The sequence below is a fragment of the Hippocampus bargibanti genome, linkage group LG14 (genome assembly GCF_051943395.1).
Source record: "Hippocampus bargibanti isolate YZ-2025 linkage group LG14, ASM5194339v1, whole genome shotgun sequence".
NCBI lineage: Eukaryota > Metazoa > Chordata > Actinopteri > Syngnathiformes > Syngnathidae > Hippocampus > Hippocampus bargibanti.
The window spans coordinates 3,667,719-3,685,482 of record NC_142747.1 but is presented as its reverse complement, the minus strand read 5'-3'; the positions used below and the strand labels follow the sequence as shown (position 1 = coordinate 3,685,482).

Genomic DNA, 17,764 nt, shown 5'->3' with positions numbered 1-17,764 from the left:
TTGGAGGAGCCATCTTTGTGTGTGTCTTTTTGTCTTCCCTTTTGTTTCCTTTGTCTTTTGTCTTTTTGTGTTGCATCGTATTTGTGCATGTTCGTGTATGTGTGTGCGTTGTGTGAGCTTCACTAAAACAAAGAGGGGCTGGGCTGCCAGCAGAGAGAGCGGGCAGCCCAGTCCTCCCTCCTTCCTCCTTCCTTCTCTGCCCGAAAAAGGGGGCGGGGGGTAAATTCACAGCCGCATTCTAGGATCGGCAAATTAATTCGTTCGTGAATAGGTTAATAAATGGAAATAAAATTAATAAAGTGGTTGCGTTAACATTCAGAAATGTATTGTGCAAAAAACATTGTTCTGCCGGATTTGATCTGCCGCCCAGGCCTCTCTTCTTTCACAGGACGAGAGGCTGCCTTGTCATCACAAGAGGAATCGACGGGGGCGGGGGTCACCCAGAAGACTATCCTGTCTCATCGGGAAACCTGTCCAACCATTCAGCGAGGAGACTTTCGTCTCCGCTCGGCGTCCTCATGAATGACATAACACTGTTTTTTTCCCCCATAGCTTTTTGATGAACACTGTCCACTTGAAATAAAAAACTGAATTAAATAGGCAGGCAAATTAGACTGAGTGAACAAATATATAGGCCAACAAACACATGAATAAACAGAGGCCGAACTTGACTGAATTTGAAGGCAAAAGTAAAGTATTTTTGTTAGATTGGTTAAAGTGTTTTCACTAAGAGAATTGAACACCTTGAAGTCAGAATTCCAATGTTTTAGTCTGCGATCGGGACAAGTAATTTTGAAATCCTGATTTGGGTGGATGCAAAATGAAATGGAAATTGTATAAAATGACAGAGTCAAACAGTGACTTTATAAAATTATAGGATTACTTTGTTAGACAGAGCTAAACCTTGTTCTGATTACAGTTTGTTTAGGCAATTTGGAAGAAGCCAGAGTTATTTACGATGCCTCTTCTATGGTTTTGTCAGCACAAAATTTCAAAGAGGGGTTTAAAACACAGGGGCAATTGTGGGACATTCCACTGTGTTGACCTCTCGTAAATGACTGTTCAATTGGAAAAAGTAAATAAAATAGTCAGTAAATTAGGCTAAATAACAGGAACATTTATCTTGAATTGAATGGAAATTGGCAAGGTAAATGTAACTAAATTCGCTGGTGATTAATTACTTAAAAGAGATTCACCAGTTGGTATCATTGGACTTTTCACAAGGAGAAGTTTATGGATTTATTAAGATAATGATTGTGGCATGATCATTACACTTGTTTTGACCTGACAATTGTCATCCCCTTGAAGTCAAAGAACGGATGATTTGATTCATATATACGATATACATACTGAATTTGATGATGATAACAAATTGGATAAGGTTGAGTTGCAAAATTTGATGACTAAACTTTTTTTCAATATGCTTTTGTGCAGATGATGTGGACCGCAACAATTCGCAAACAGAGCTGGGATATGGTGAAATTGTTCAATTTGCAGGACGAATTGATTAACTGTGAGATGCACAAGCCACTTGCATCCACCCATCCTGTGATTTTCTAGGCAGACGCTGCTGAATTACAGTCGTAGCATCGAACTGCATTTTGATTCTTGATGTCTTTGGAAACAAAATTTAATCTCTGCTTCAATTGTCATAGGAGATCCGACAAAGGAGAGGCCACAATGGCTGGTGGGATGCACCTGCACAACTAAAGTTGGCACGCCCAACTGATGATTTGGGATTGATGACAAAGCCCCTATTGATAATAGTTTTGAGTTCCAAAAGTATAGTGTTTGGCATTTATTCAAATGCATGACAATTTTTATTTTGCACATATTTCTCATCCAACCATCTAGCGAGCAACGAAGTGTTAAAATTAGGCTTGATCGTACGAAAAATATTCAACTTTGGAGATGCGATGGCGGAAATCCACCGTTCATTAAGACAGCCACAAATGCTAATTTATCTTCTGGCTGCCTTTGCGTACAATGATGACGTTTGTCAGTTCAAAAGTAGTTTATGGTTACGACTAAAAAGGCAGGGTTACCTGTTGAGATTAATTTGATTATGAATTATTATTATTATTATTATTATTATTATTATTATTATTATTATTATTATTATTATTATTAAAGTAATTGACTGCAGTGCACATTAGGAGAATTTCTAGCCGTTCAGGTTGGTAGGAATGAAATTGGCAAATGAGTTGAGTGGGCACCAATGTCAGTCAGAGATTCAGGCGGAATCAGATATATTGTATAGGGTTTCCATGCTAACCAGCTTCTTTCAGAATTGGGAGAAGGAGATTCTTCAGGATAGCTCATGAGGACTCCGTGCCAGGGTGAGCGGAGATGAATCTGGGTTGCACGGATGGATGTCTTATGCAGGAGCAAAACTGACTGTCAACTGGTGCCCTCCAACTGAATGACAAAAGGCGAGTATGATGACCATTTACGCAGATTGCCACAACGTTGCTGACCATGTCAACCTGTGCTAAAGAATTGTGGAAGGCTGTGCTCCACCCATACAATGTGGCGACATGCCAAAATTTGGCCTCCAAAATTTTGGAACAATGATTGACAAATGGTTTTACACAAATTGATAATCGGTGCAATGTCAAATACGGATCGTATTCCACGCAAACACGTTCCCAGTTGGCAAATTGAGACTTTTGATGTCTCAACAGGGGGGAGTGACGATAGCTCAGATCATTTCATTCTTTCATTCCTTTCATCACTTTGCTGCTGTGAAATGTAAATTTCTCCACTGTGAGACTAATAAAGGCATATCCAATCCAATCCAATCATCATTGCCAAAATTTTCACTTCTGGTAGTAGGTGATGTTGGCTGCAACGTCATTCCCCAAGAAAGTGGTGCCCTCCAGAAATGCAGACTCACTAACCACTAACATTTACTAACCAACTAACATCTAACAATGACTTACTGCCATTTCTGTGAGAGAATGCATTGCAGAGCCTAAACGATGAGACAGGCTTTGATAGGGAAAGAAACGCCAAGAAAGTGTGATGTGTAGAATGAAACCATCCTTTCGACATGTGACCTGGCACAAGTCTTCTTTTGTTCTCCACAGGACGGAGCTGCGGTCTGAAGAGAATGACGTGGACCACACCAACGTGGGATGGACCGGTTGCGGAGCTGCTAGCCGTCTTAGCAGCCACAAGCTTCGTCTGGATTGGCGAGGACACCGTTCGACACCTTTTCCCAGTCACCAGCTCATCCGTACCACACCCTGGGGCCTGCTTGCGACAAATGCTACAAACAATTTCGTTCCTCCTCCTCGTCCTGGTGATCACCATCCAGGATGCCATGAAGATTTCACTGTTGTAGCGAATGACATGACTTTAATTTGAAATTGTTTCCATTGTGATTGTTCTATTTTGTGATTTTCTTTTCTTTTTTCTTTCTTCTTTCTGTTCACCTCCACCGACGTTGGATTTGTCCGTCAGGGAGGAGATGGGGTAATTCGCGATACAACCATCTCTAAACATCGCTTTAGAATCTTTGTTTACGTTTGATCTTCCTGATACGTCATATCCTGCCTTCTTTACATGATGTCGCATTTACATTACGTCACGCGTCACACACTGTGCGCTGTATAAATGCTCTCCCCTTCTAGTTCGTCTCTCTCTCCCCAATGCCATCTTCCTTGGCCGACACCGCAATGTCTCCGCTCTCTTCAAGATTAAACTAACTTCAACACCTGGCTTCCTGATGATTTAACCATCCTCTGCCATCAACGCCCGTAGAAGCAATGAATCAGGGACGAACGATCAAAATAAACCCATCAGATAGATGGATGGATGGATGGATGGATGGACGGACGGACGCATGGACGGACAGACACACGGACGGACAGACGCACAGACACGCAGACGGAAGGACGGACGGATAGATAGATAGATAGACAGATAGATAGATAGATAGATAGATAGATAGATAGATAGATAGATAGATAGATAGATAGATAGATAGATAGATAGATAGATAGATAGATAGATAGATAGATAGATAGATAGATAGATAGATAGATAGATAGATTTTTTTTTCTTCAAGAATTTTCATTTTTCATCTTGAGTCTCAATATGATACTCAATGACAACAACATACTACGATGCAAGAAATTATTCTATACAGCATTTTGACAGTTCGACATACACAGACAACTGTCAAAAGCAATTATGGTAAAGTTCATGTCATGGTTTCTTTCATTTTTTTCCGGAAATGAAAATCACACTCATTCTAACCAGTAAATTACAAGTCAACATTCTTTTCAGATGAGGATATTTTCTCTTTATTTGATGTAGCTCGAAAGGAAGCAGACAGTACCTGTATATGGACAATGTATTTGGTTGCCAAGTCCCTCCTGAAGACCTGATTAGCCACAAGTGTTCCGTCTTGCTCCAATTCAAATTCTCCTCCTTCATTTCCGGATAAAATGTGGAAGTCAAAAGGCGGGCCGTTGTGGGATGAGTCCAGGTCAATAACGGACAGCTGGATAATGCTGGTGCCAATTGGCTTGTTTTCCTAAGGCGGTAAACAAACACTCTCAATGGGGACTGCCAGATTTGGAAAGAAATCTTTTGGAAGATTTCGATTCAGATTGTTAGGATGTTGATCAATCGAATGTACATCATTTCGATCACTTTAGCACCACTGATAGAAAATAGACAGAGTATAAGTTTGCATATTTCAAAGTTTCATGCTGTTATGTGCTTAGTTGGCCGAACACAAGGCCCACGGTGGAAGCACAGAAAATCTGGGGTCAATCTGTGGTGAATAGAGACAGCCTGTTAAACTGTCATCCTCAGGTAGGAGATCTGGCCTCGGGCGGAATTTAGGACTTGGTAAACTCCTTCACAAATCTATCGGTTCATGGAAAGACAACCCATTAACATGTATATGTTCTGTTGGTTTATGAATGTTGGTGCATGGTATTTAAATCAAGAAGACTATGTTTTAAGGTATCACTTAAATTTGCATATACTCTCAATAAATAGCTTGGAAGAGGGCTGCAGAGGTTGGGCGTCGGTCATGAATTGCTTTGTCCCCTGCCGGCAGTAAAAGACAATCTTCCTGTGTCCAAAACAAACATCTTTGACAACCACAAAAAACAGAACTGAAAAGATCAAAGATTGAGGTCAATTTAGTTCAGGTTATGAACTGCGAACGGTAATACGCATCATAGAAACTGACAGAATAAAAGATTTCATGATTTTATTTGCCACCATTTTCATTATTAGAGCGAATGAAAAGCGTACATTCCTATAAAAAAAACTAGGAAATAATGTCAAAAGCTACTTTTAACACATTCACTGCCATTCCTGCATTTATTTCTTAGCCGCAACATCACCGGAAGGGAATATTTTACAGCATAAATAATAACTACCTGGATGACAGTAGTGAGGTTGGCAGGCGAGAAGGTTGGCGGATTGTCATTGATGTCAGAGACGTCAATCTTGACCGTAACTGTCGAGGACAGAGGTGGGATTCCACTATCCAGGGCTCTGATAGCCAACGAGTAGCCAGGGACCTGCAACAGGAACCACAAATAAATATATCACAATCAGAATCACTATCAGAAAGCCTTAATAGTCCCACGATGGGGAAATTTGCAATCTACAGCAGCAAAATTGAAAGGGTTCTGAAACTGAATATATATGCAGATGAGTACCTATTTTTTTTAATAATAATAATAATAATAATAATAATAATAATAATAATAATACATTTAATTTCAAGCGACTTTCAAAACACCCAAGGACACTTCACAATAAAAACAATAAAACAAAGCACATAACAATAAAACCATAAGTAAAACGATACATAATAAAATAGCAGAATGAATTAGACATTGAAAACAATTTTAAACAAATGGGTTTTGAGGTGGCACTTGAAAATAGGGAGGGAGTCAATATTACGGATGTTGGGTGGAAGTGAATTCCATAGTTTGGGAGCAGAGCGGCTGAAAGCTCTGCATCCCATCGTGGTGAGACGGGCAGAAGGCACATAGAGGTGAAGGGAGGATGAGGATCTGAGGGACCGAGAGAGAACAGAGATTTGAAGCAGGTCAGAAAGATAGGGAGGGGCAAGGTTATGGATGGCTTTGAATGTGAACAGAAGTATTTTGAATTCGATTCGATGTTTAACAGGTAGCCAGTGAAGTTGCTGGAGGACAGGGGTGATGTGGTGAAAGGAGGTGATGATCCGGGCTGAAGAATTTTGGACGAGTTGGAGTTTATGGAGAAATTTCTGATTGATACCGAAGAGAAGTGAGTTACAATAATCGATGCGGGAGGTGACGAGACTGTGGATCAGGATAGCAGCGGAGTGAGGGGTGAGCGAGGGACGGAGACGGTTAATATTACAGAGGTGGAAATAAGCAGACCGAGTTATGTTATTTATATGGGAGTGAAAAGATAGTGAGCTATCGAGGATGACACCCAGGCTCTTGACCTGAGGGGAGGGGGACACGGTTGAACTGTCAAGGGTGAGAGAGAAACTGTTAGTTTTGTGGAGGGTTGATTTGGTACCGACAAGGAGAAGTTCAATTTTTTCACTGTTAAGCTTGAGAAAGTTATGGGAAAGCCAGGATTTAATTTCTGAGAGGCAAAGTGAGAGGGATGAAGGTGGAAGAGAGGCGTCGGGATTGCTGGAGAGGTAGAGTTGGGTGTCATCCGCGAAGCAGTGAAAGTGAATGCCAAACTTACGGAAAATATTGCCAAGAGGAAGTAGGTAGATAATAAAGTGAAGTGGCCCCAGGCCAGACCCTTGAGGCACACCAGAGGACACAGGAGAGGACCGTGAGGTGAACGAGTTGATTTGGATAAATTGTGAGCGATTAGAGACTGTGGCGGGGGCGGAAACCAGACTTTAATTGTTTGTAGAGATTATTCTGAGTGAGGTGAGAGTGAAGCTGGGACACAACTGTCTTTTCTAGAGTTTGTTCATCAAAAAGAAAAACTGTCAGTTGCTAAATGTTTAAATTCATATCACGGGATTGGTGTGGATTTTTCCACATGTCAAAGTGTGTGTGTGTTTTTGTGTGTGTGCTTCTATGCATGTGTGTGGGTGTGCGTGTGTGTGTTGTGTGTGTGCGTGTGTGTGTGTGTGTGTGTGTGTGTGTGTGTGTGTGTGTGTGTGTGTGTGTGTGTGTGTGTGTGTGTGTGTGTGTGTGTGTGTGTAGTTTGTGCGCCCTCACCCTCTCCCGATCCAGATGCTTGTTGACCTTGACGATCCCGCTGACTGGGTCAATGAAGAACTGGTTGTCTGGGTCGCCGCTCATAATGGAGTAGATGATGTCTCCGTTAAGCTGACTGTCGATGTCCTCCGCCACCAACTGCAAAAGCAACATCGACTTAGCCACATTATATCCAGCACGTTAACGTTAGACTGGAAGTAATAATCATTGTCAAGTATGATTCAATGTTATCATCATAATCACCCGCAAAGCGGTATACATTCATTTGTTTCCTAGATCCTTTTTTCATGTCGAACTGTATTGTTCCTTATTTTATTGTTTTTTCACTTCAATGTGTTGTATTTGAGCACTCTAAAATATAGAACCTTGCATCCACTCCAGTGCCAGGGTTTTTGTCATTGTCACTCGAATTCCAGGACCAACGAAAATTCAGTTTTAGGACTACATAAAAATTCAATGCAGCGTAAGACACCTCAGACTCTCTTCTTTCATCAGATAAAAAAAATGTTCATTCCCAAATGATATGGGTCTGGAGTTATATGAGCTTGCAATGGGGGCGGCTTTCCAAAATGCAAAGCAATCCATACATATTGATTTATATAGCGCTTTAACAACAGCTGAAGCTGGAAAGAAGCACTAACATAGAATAAAGGGAAATGCTGCCCCCTTTTGGAAAAAAAAACATTGCTAGAGGTCTGGCCAGCACTTTATCAGCACCCAAGCATGAAACAACAAAACCTGAATAAATTTGTGAATGGCAGTGAGTGAATGAGTTCATTTTCATCTATCATTTATGTGCAACTATGATCAACATGAATTTTGAAACGTAATGCAAATGCAACCGAGGCCTCAAGAATCAAAACAATGTGGATGACTCATAGAGTGTAGGCCACCGCGCAGCATGAGCATGAATGTTTTCAGATGAATAATTTCAGATGGATTTTATGTTTCTTCTCTTTTCGTATCCAATCGTTATTTCAAAGTAATCTTCATCAATGACCCATCAAGTGATTTGACCCTACTTGTACGATGGACTCTCCAATGGTGGAATCTTCTGACACAATCGTCGTGTAGATATCACGGCTGAACATGGGGGCGTTGTCGTTGACATCTGTTACATTTATATTCACAGTCGTAATGGCGCTCAATGGTGGTGTACCCCCATCTTGAGCCTCCACTATTAAGAAGTAGTCCCGGCAGGTTTCATAATCAAGTGACTGGGCAACGATGACGGCACCTACAGGGAAGTGAGCGGAGAAAAGAATCAGAATCAGACTCAGTAACCCTTCAATAGTCCCACAATGGGGACATTTTCAGACAATGGGGACATTTTCAAGAACCAGCACTGGTGAATATGAGTTATTGCAGAACCAAAATTTTAAAAGTCAACTTCAATGTATTTATAGAGCACTTTCAAACAGACAAGCGGCATACAAAGTGCTGTAGGCGGGCCAATAATCATATAGGCATTAACAGGTTTGAAATAAAAACTGCTTTCGGGATTTAAAGAGTATCCGGTAATTTTTCAAAATACACCTTTCAGAGTCTGAAAATAATAAAACTAAACTACAGTAATGTAATTTTGTCATTCTTGCGTGGCCTAGTACCAAATGACCAGTTACCGGTAGTAGTGCTATGTCTGAATCAATCCAACTCTTCATAATTATTTTATGACAATACAACCTTAACTTCAGCGACAGCTGCGACAGCTGCGACTCATAAGAAGTTTGGTGTGATTAATTACAAGTCCACTAGAGGGTAGCGTTAGCCAGTAAATCAGGCCTGTGAGAAAGCCTTGGTATAACCAACTGGAAATCTGAGTGGTTCGGGCAACAATTTGATTTGACACTTATTTGATGCTACAGGGCCAGTAGAACTGATGGTGAATGTGTCCAGGAAGATTTCGGACCCTGCTAACAAATAATGGTTAAAATGTGATTGGTTCGATGCTTAAATATGAAAATACACATCACACATGGACACCATATCATTCACATCAGTCTGTGATACAGATATTTTTAGGTCTGCAGAGAAGGCCTTACATGCCCTGACAACCCACCGCTGCAAGTGACCCATGAACTGCTGAATAATAATAATACATTTCATTTATAAGCGCCTTTCATAACTCTCAAGGACACCTTACAGTCACATTATATTTTTTTTGCGGGTGAGCTGCTTCCACGGGTCGGGTTGCTCTAGAATGCTCTACTTCGAGCGCACAGTCAGTCTCAAGTGAGTACAAGTAAAACACCACCAACAACAATACCCGGTGTACTCACCGGAAAGAGAATGAATACTGAACTTTCCATGCTCATTTCCTGATCGTATACTGTATGTAATCTCAGCATTGGTTCCGATATCTTTGCTTGCAGCGTACACCGTGAGCATCTTGGCGCCAACCATCACATCTTCCGGGATGGTCACCGACTGATCACGGTGTTCAAATACGGGTGGGTTGTCATTGATGTCCAGGACGGTGATCGTAACATTGACCAATGAAGAGAGGGGTACAGGTGAACCCTGATCTGAGGCTCGGACTTTGATCTGATAAAATGGCTGAATCTCTCTGTCCAGGATGCGTGCAAGCACCACGATGCCTGTTGACTGATCAATCGAGAACGAACCATCCGCAGAGTCCACTAAGGAGTAAACAACAGTACGTCCTGGACCAGCTGCAAAGACAAAATAAGTTGTTTTTGTTCTTTTACAGGAACAAAAAAGCAAATTCATATTGAGCCTTGAATGGCCACTACAAAAATGACCTTAACCAAATGCCAATCCCCCAAAGAAAAGCCACTTCAGGTGATACCTCAGTTTACGAACTTAATTGGTTCCCAGAAAGTGTGTGTAAGGCGAAAAGTTAATCTTCCAAACATTTTGTCTGTGTAAGCTCTCAGTCGTACAGGAGTGGTCCATCGATGAAAAGGTTTCTTCAGCCATCATCTGTACTTCTTTGAAGGTGTCGGATTCGGACACCTTCAGCCCTGTCACTGTCGGACGTTTCGCTGCTTATCCAAGATGCTTCTTCAGCTAACTAAAGTCTTAATGGTAGAATAGACCCTTTATATATCCCACTGTCCAGGCATGGCGGTGCCGGACACTGCTATGATAGGTCCCTGCTCTCAGGTTGGGGGGAGCAGAGGACTACTCCCTGCGGCTCCACTGATTGGTCATATTGTCCTAACTAACGACTGGCCTGATTGCCCAACTTCCTCCGGTATCACCTCATCAGCATTACTAATCCGATGTTGCCTAAACAGGCTGTTGTACGAACGATCCAAATTAAACACACCACCAAATCGGTTTAGTGAAGGATTTAGCTGTTAGCTGAAAATCACTTCTTTTACTCCCCTTGCAAACCAACTATGTTCTTTCGCTAAGATTTTAACCTCATTGTCATCAAATGAGTAGTTGCTTGCTTTTAGGTGCATATGTACTGCCGATTGAGGCCCACTAGTATTATCCCTGCGATGTTGATAAAGTCTTTTTTTGAGAATTTGTTGAGTCTCCCCAATGTACTGCCCTTTGCAATTTTCATTCTTGCAATGTATTGAATAAACTACATTACTTTGTTTTTCATTTGGTAGCCTATATTTTGGATGCACTGATTTTTGCCTTAACATGTTTATCGGTTTGAAACAAGGTCGGAATTTTGTGTTGCCAAAGGACTCTTTGTAATTTTTCAGAAACTCCTGCAATGTAAGGTACTGCTACTCCCCTTCTTTTTGTATCTTGAGAATTTTTGGTTTCATTCCCTATTCTTTCTTTCTAACATTTGTTGAATGACCACTGAGGGTAGCCACAGTTCGTGAGTGCTCTCCTGATATGTTTTGACTCCTTTTCTCTACCTTCAATGCTAGTTGGTATTAGTTTAGCCCTATGCTGGAGGGTTCTGATAACTCCTAGTTTGTGTTGTAAAGGGTGGTTAGAGTCAAAAAGTATTGGTCAGTGTGCGTAGCCTTCCTAAAGACAAAAGTATCGTCCACATATCTAAACCAGTGTCTAGGTTATGTCCCCGGGAAGGATGTGAGGGCCTGTTTCTCCATCTCTTCCATGTACAGCTTAGCCACTATGGGTGAAACTGGTGAGCCCATAGCACAACCATGAATTTGTTTATAAAATTTCTCCCGAAATTGAAAATACGTAGTATTAAGGCGATTTCCAATAATTGGCAGATGTGATCCGCTTTAAGTTTGGTTCTTTCATGCAGAGAAACGTCCGCCAGCAGTCTCGTCCTCACCACTGAGACTGCAGCTGGGGTTGGGACAGATGTAAAGAGAGAAGTCACATCGTATGATGCCAAAGTTTCCTCAGGTTCCAATATGAGGTCTTTGATCCTCTCTACAAACCCTGTGGTGTTCTCTACGTGATATTCTGTGTTACCAACCGACGGAGCTAAGATCGTTTTTAAATAGTTGGCTACATTGTATGTAGTGAGTCAATGCTACAAACAATGGGTCTGAGGGGGAACCCTTCTTTATGTATTTCTGGCAGGCCATAGATACATGGCGTGCCCTCTCCCGGGTATAATCTAAACTACATCTGTTTGTCTATATGTTTTTCTTTCTCTAACTTTTGGAGACAGTCTATCATTTCTTTCTTGTATCTATTGGAAAGGGCCCTTTTTAGTTGCTCATAAGTGTTAGAAACACTGATTAACCTATTTATTTTGTCTTCATAATCCAATGTGTTGAGAAGCACTGTGCATCTGCCCTTGTCTGCTGGCAAAATAGTAATATTTTTGTCTTTTTGTAGAGTAGTTAACACCTTTCTCTCTTCTCATGTTATGTTGGACGGAGGTAGTTTGGCACTACTGAAAAGGGCTGATATTCCAATGCGTAGATCATCTGCCTCTGCATACGAAAGTTTGTTATTTTTAATAGCCCATTCAGTAGCTGTGATGTAATCTATTGTAGGTATTGTTTTAGGAGTCACTGAGAAATTTAAACCTTTGGTTAATACCGCCTTTTCTGTGTCTGAGAGATCTCTGTCTGACAAATTTTTGATCCAATTCTCCCTAGAAATCTGATCATTCCTAATTTTTCGCGTGTTTACCAGTAGCTGAAATTGTTTCAGTAAAAGTAATTTTTGAAATTTACCCTTTTGTCTCTCTTTGTTTTTTTCTGTGGTGCCTCATATATCCGGATTTAGTAAATTCACACACTTCCTGATAGATTTTGTGGGTAAGTTTAGTTTGTAATCGCTGATAATAAGTTTCTATTTCTGACTGTTTGTTTTTTTATCTCTATGTTAAGTCTCCTAATTCGCAAATTTAGTATTTTCCTAGTATAATTTTGTTGCATTTTATCAGCTAAGTATCTGGGTTCCTAGGGTGCTTGCTTCAAGCATTTAGGAATTAACCGGCTCTGTCTACATCTAAGATTGAATCTGAGGTGGTTCTTTAAGTCAGCTAATTTAAAGGTGGCCTTTTCTAAGTTACGTACCAGCTCCCCCCAACCTGAGAGTAGGGACCTATCATAGCTGTGTCCGGCTCCGCCATGTCTGGACATTAGGGATACATAAATAGGGCCGATACGACCAGTCAGACCTTAGTTCGCTGACGAAGCCTCTTGGATAGGAGGCGAAACGTCCGAAACCTTCAAATTTGTACAGATGACGGCTGAATAATTTCCAATCATAGAAAACATTGCATAGGGCAGAGGAATGTACACCCTCCCTCTCTGGCCCGTTCGCTAGACCGGCCAATCAAGGACATACCTTCCGTCGATCTGAAAGAAGCTGGTTAGCGCGGAAGTCTTATATCATCCAATTTCTAATTCCTCTCGAATCTCTGACTGTCATGTGTCTATTTAACCCTCTAGCCAATTACACAATTTCCGACTCGAATGTCGTGAAACCTCTAATACGTGCACATCACTTAAATAATAATCCTAATAATAAAATAATCACAATAAGTTACACTGCCTTTAGTTGAAACTATAAACTTCTTTTGAACTAACAAATGTCACCACTGTTGGCAAAAGACAGCCACAAGATATTTTAAAATGTAGTTATTTTTATAAGCAATATTTTCAGTTTGATCAAGCCTAATTGCATCAGAATATGTCGTTGACTTTTTGTGTTGTTCACATTCTATATCAGAGGCGGCCCGGTAGTCGAGTGGTTAGCACACCGGCTTTACAGCGCAGAGGTCGCCGGTTCGCGTCCCGGTCCGGCCTCCCTGTGTGGAGTTTGCATGTTCTCCCCGGACCCGCGTGGGTTTTCTCCGGGTCCTCCGGTTTCCTCCCACACTCAAAAAACATGCATGGCAGGCAGATTGACCACTCCAAATTGTCCCTAGGTGTGAGTGTGACAGTGACTGTTGTATGTCTTTGTGTGCCCTGCGATTGGCTGGCAACCAATTCAGGGTGTCCCCCGCCTCGTGCCCGAAGACAGCTGAGATAGGCTCCAGCAACCCCCGCGACCCTAATGAGGAATAAGCGGTACGGAAAATGAGCTGAGATGAGACGTTCTATATCAAGCGGCCCACATAGCAAAAAAAAGAATTACAGCTGTCCAAACTACCAATTAAAAAGAAATGTCCAATTGACAAAATCGCATACTTTGTGCAATTCAGCACAATTTAACTCCAAGATGGTTGGATGAGAAATATTCCTACAGCATTTTGAATGTCCATCATAAAAAAATGTGCCTGAAAAATTATGCGGAAAAAATATGTGCACAGTAGAAATTGTCATGCATTTGAGAAAACAGCAAAAATTATACTTTCGGAAATCTGAACTATTATCAATAGGACGAAGGCGGAAGTAGTCGCCGAAACATGTCAGCTATTTGAACACCTACACTGTCTGTAAGTAAAGAATCTGCTTAAAATTATTATCAATAAGGGCTTTGACATTGATCCCAAACTCTCAGTCAGTCTTTTTTTGAGAATATTGTTTAGTCTCCCCAATGTATTGCTCTTTACAATTTTCATTCTTACAATGTATTGAATAAACTACATTACATTGTTTTTCATTTGGCAGCCTGTCTTTTGGATGCACTAATGTTCGCCTTAAAGTGTTTATCAGTTCGAAATAGTAAGAATTTTGTGTTGCCAAAGGAATCTTGTTGTGAATCTTGTTTTATAAGAATCGCTTCTTTTACCCCCCCTTTCAAACCATCTATGTTCTTTCGCTAAGACAATGAGGTTAAAATCTTAGCGAAAGAACAGAGATGGTTTGAAAGGGGGGTAAAAGAAGCGATTCTTATAAAACAACAAAATCCTTCATTAAACCGGTCTGGTGGGGTGAGGTTCAATTTGGATCGTTCATACAATAGCCTGCTTAGGCAAAACAGGTTAGGCAACTTTCGTAATGCTGATGAGGGTCGTTATGCTGATGAGGTGATACCGGTGGGAGTGGGGGTAATAGGCCAGTCGTTAGTCAGGAATGTAGGAACAATCAGTGGGGCCACAGGGAGGGGTCCTCTGCCCCCCCAACCTGAGAGTAGGGACCTATCATAGCTGTGTCCGGCGCCACCATGTCTGGACATTAGGGATATATAAATAGGGCCGATACGACCAGTCAGACTTTAGTTCGCTGACGAAGCCTCTTGGATAGGAGGCGAAACGTCCGAAACCTTCACATTTGTACAGATGACGGCTGAAGAATCCTGCAACGTAAGGTACTGCTACTCCTCTCCTTTTTGCATTTTCAGAATTTTTTGTTTAATTCCCTATTATTTCTCTTTGACATTTGTTAAATGACCACTGAGGGTACCCACAGTTTGTGAGTGCTCTCCTGATATGTTTTGACTCCTTTTCTCTACCTTCGACGCTCGTTGGTATTAGTTTAGCCCTATGCTGGAGGGTTCTGATAACTCCTAGTTTGTGTTGTAGAGGGTGGTTAGAATTGAAAAGTATAAGTCAGTGTGCATAGCCTTCCTAGAGACTTTTGTTTTTAGCGCTCTGTCCTCTTTTATAATTACTTTACAATCTAAAAAGGCTAGTTGGTTCTCTTCAATGTCCTCGCGAGTAAATTTAATGTTGATGTCTACCGAGTTTTGTGTATGTTGTGTATGTTTAGGCAACATATGATTAGTAATGCTGATGAGATGATACCGGAGGAAGTGGGGCAATCAGGCCAGTCGTTAGTCAGGACAACAGGAACAATCAGTGCAGCCTCAGGGAGTAGTCCTCTGCTCCCCCAACCTGAGAGCAGGGACCTATCATAGCAGTGTCCGGCACCGCCATGTCTAGACAGTAGGGATATAAATATATAGGGCCTATACTACCAATAAGACTTTAGTTCGCTGAAGAAGCATTTTGGATAAGAAACGAAACGTCCGACACCTTCAAAGAAGTACAGATGACGGCTGAAGAAACCTTTTCACTTCCAAACATTTATTTCCCAAAAGAAACCATTAAAATGAGAATAATCAGTTCCCAGGTACCCAAAAATATATATTTTTTACTAAATAAGCATTAACAATACACAAATTATACCTTATTTTATATATAATAAATGTGCCATTGTCTTGTAATTATACATTTTAAAGCTGGACTTCATTGATATATTTGTGGATGACCTTGAACTGTTCATTTTGATTTGATTTCTGAGTCATAGGAAACAGCAGTAGCTTTTCTGAGGTCTTCAGTCTAAAAATTGCCGACCTCACCTTCATCAGGGTCGATGGCTTGGATCCGAGTCAGAAGGGCTTTAGTGGGTGTGTCTTCATATACACTCGCTGTATAGTGCGGCAGGGTAAAGAATGGCGGGTTGTCATTCACGTCTGTCACTTCCACCCACACTTCGGCACGGCACCATCGACCACCACCGTCAGTTGCCCGGGCAACCAGCCTGTAGTTGGGTGTCACTTCTCGATCCAGAACGACAGATGACTTGATTTCACCTGAGAAAATGAAGTTAAGAAAAACATGCGGAAGAATCATAGATTGAAGACAGTTGCAAGGTGATTTAGACAATGAAAGTCTATTAACTTGGGCCGTAGATGTTGAACTATTTAACAAATGACCCCAGATTGTTTTGAGTTTCATTTTATGCACTATACGTACAAAAAATACACATTGTATTTCACAGTGTCAAAGTAAGCAGTGTCATGGGCTCGAAAGTATAGTTGTAGAAGGTGCAGCAGTGCTGCTTAGGGCCACAGCCATATGCATTTCTCGGCCACATGGACACCAAAAAATTGCCTGGTTCATTTATCTAAAACATTTAAAAACTCCAATGAACACCAAAACCATTTCGATAAATTTGTTTTCATCAGGGTTCTAATAATTATGGGTTTTTATTTAACTCATTCACTGCCAGACGTGTAAAAATGTGTCCACTCCAGTGCCAAGGTTTTTGTAATTGTCACTTGAATTCCAGGACCAAAAGATTATTGAGTTTTCAGACTACATAAACATTCAATGCAGCGTAAGAAACCTAAACTCTGTTCTTTCATCCAAAAACAAAGACTTATTTGTTAAATGATATGGGTCTGCAGTTATCTGTGCCTGAATTGAGGGTGGCTATCCAAAATACAATGCAATACATACATATTGGTTTATATATTTATATATTTATATATTATTTGTTATTTACTTTTTTTGTTCTTTTGACTTCAAGACGGCGCCGCGAGAGTGGCTGCCTTTCCAGCAGCTCATGTATTTTGTTTTTCTACTTTTATTCCTTTCATCACTTTGCTGCTGTGAAATGTAAATTTCTCCACTGTGAGACTAATAAAGGCATATCCAATCCAATCCAATATAGCACTTTAACAACAGCTGAAGTTGTAACAAAGCGCTAACATGGAAAAAAAGAAATAAAAATGCTGACCGTTTCCATCCATCCATCCATTTTCCGTACTGCTTATTCCTCATTAGGGTCGCGGGGGTTGCTGGAGCCTATCTCAGCTGTCTTCGGGCACGAGGCGGGGAACACCCTGAATTGGTTGCCAGCCAATCGCAGGGCACACAAAGACGAACAACAGTCACTCTCACACTCACACCTAGGGACAATTTGGAGTGGTCAATATGCCTGCCATGCATTTTTTGGAGTGGTGGAGGAAACCGGAGGACCCGGAGAAAACCCACGCGGGTCCGGGGAGAACATGCAAGCTCCACACAGGGAGGCCGGACCGGGACGCGAACCGGGGACCTCTGCACTGTGCAGCCGGTGTGCTAACCACTCAACTACCGGGCCGCCCTGCTGACCGTTTGTGGAAGGGAAAAACATTGCCAGAAGTCTGGCCTGCACTTTATCGCCACCCAAGCAAGAAAAAAACAAAACCCAAACTAATTCAGGAATGGGACTCTACGTCATATTTTCAATTCCCGAATAAATTTGTCAATGGCAGTGAATGAGTTCATATTTTAAATTCCATTTATTTAGTTTTCGAGCTTTTGTCAAAAAAGGGTGGATGAAACCTAACGTATTTTCCGGGGTAAAATAAATACTTAGAAGGAGGGAAATCTGGGTGTCTCCGCGATCAAGGTTTTGTTGACCAGACCCCATGTCCGCTGGAGATAATGGATGAATTAACTGTTGAGTTCAAAATTCTAAAATAAGAATAAAAATTAAATTAAATGATGACTAAGCGAG

At 41.2% G+C, this 17,764-nt stretch overlaps 1 protein-coding gene across 6 annotated transcripts in view; it reads right to left on the bottom strand.

The window, feature by feature from the left end:
* fat3a (FAT atypical cadherin 3a) overlaps window positions 1-17,764 on the bottom strand; it is a 173,614-nt gene that overhangs the window by 42,951 nt on the left and 112,899 nt on the right. For 5 of the 6 annotated variants that reach the window (XR_016117097.1, XM_089013079.1, XM_089013080.1 and 2 more), the window contains 6 exons: window positions 15,837-16,070; window positions 9,497-9,889; window positions 8,240-8,454; window positions 7,218-7,355; window positions 5,406-5,549; window positions 4,346-4,543 (listed from right to left, as the gene is read on the bottom strand). Coding sequence is in view for 5 of the 6 variants with exons in the window: in XM_089013079.1 (XP_088869205.1) it covers window positions 4,346-4,543; window positions 5,406-5,549; window positions 7,218-7,355; window positions 8,240-8,454; window positions 9,497-9,889; window positions 15,837-16,070 (1,322 nt within the window). In the remaining variant the exon portion in view is untranslated. The remainder of the gene's footprint in view (window positions 1-4,345; window positions 4,544-5,405; window positions 5,550-7,217; window positions 7,356-8,239; window positions 8,455-9,496; window positions 9,890-15,836; window positions 16,071-17,764) is intronic. The other variant, XM_089013083.1, reaches the window with a different exon arrangement.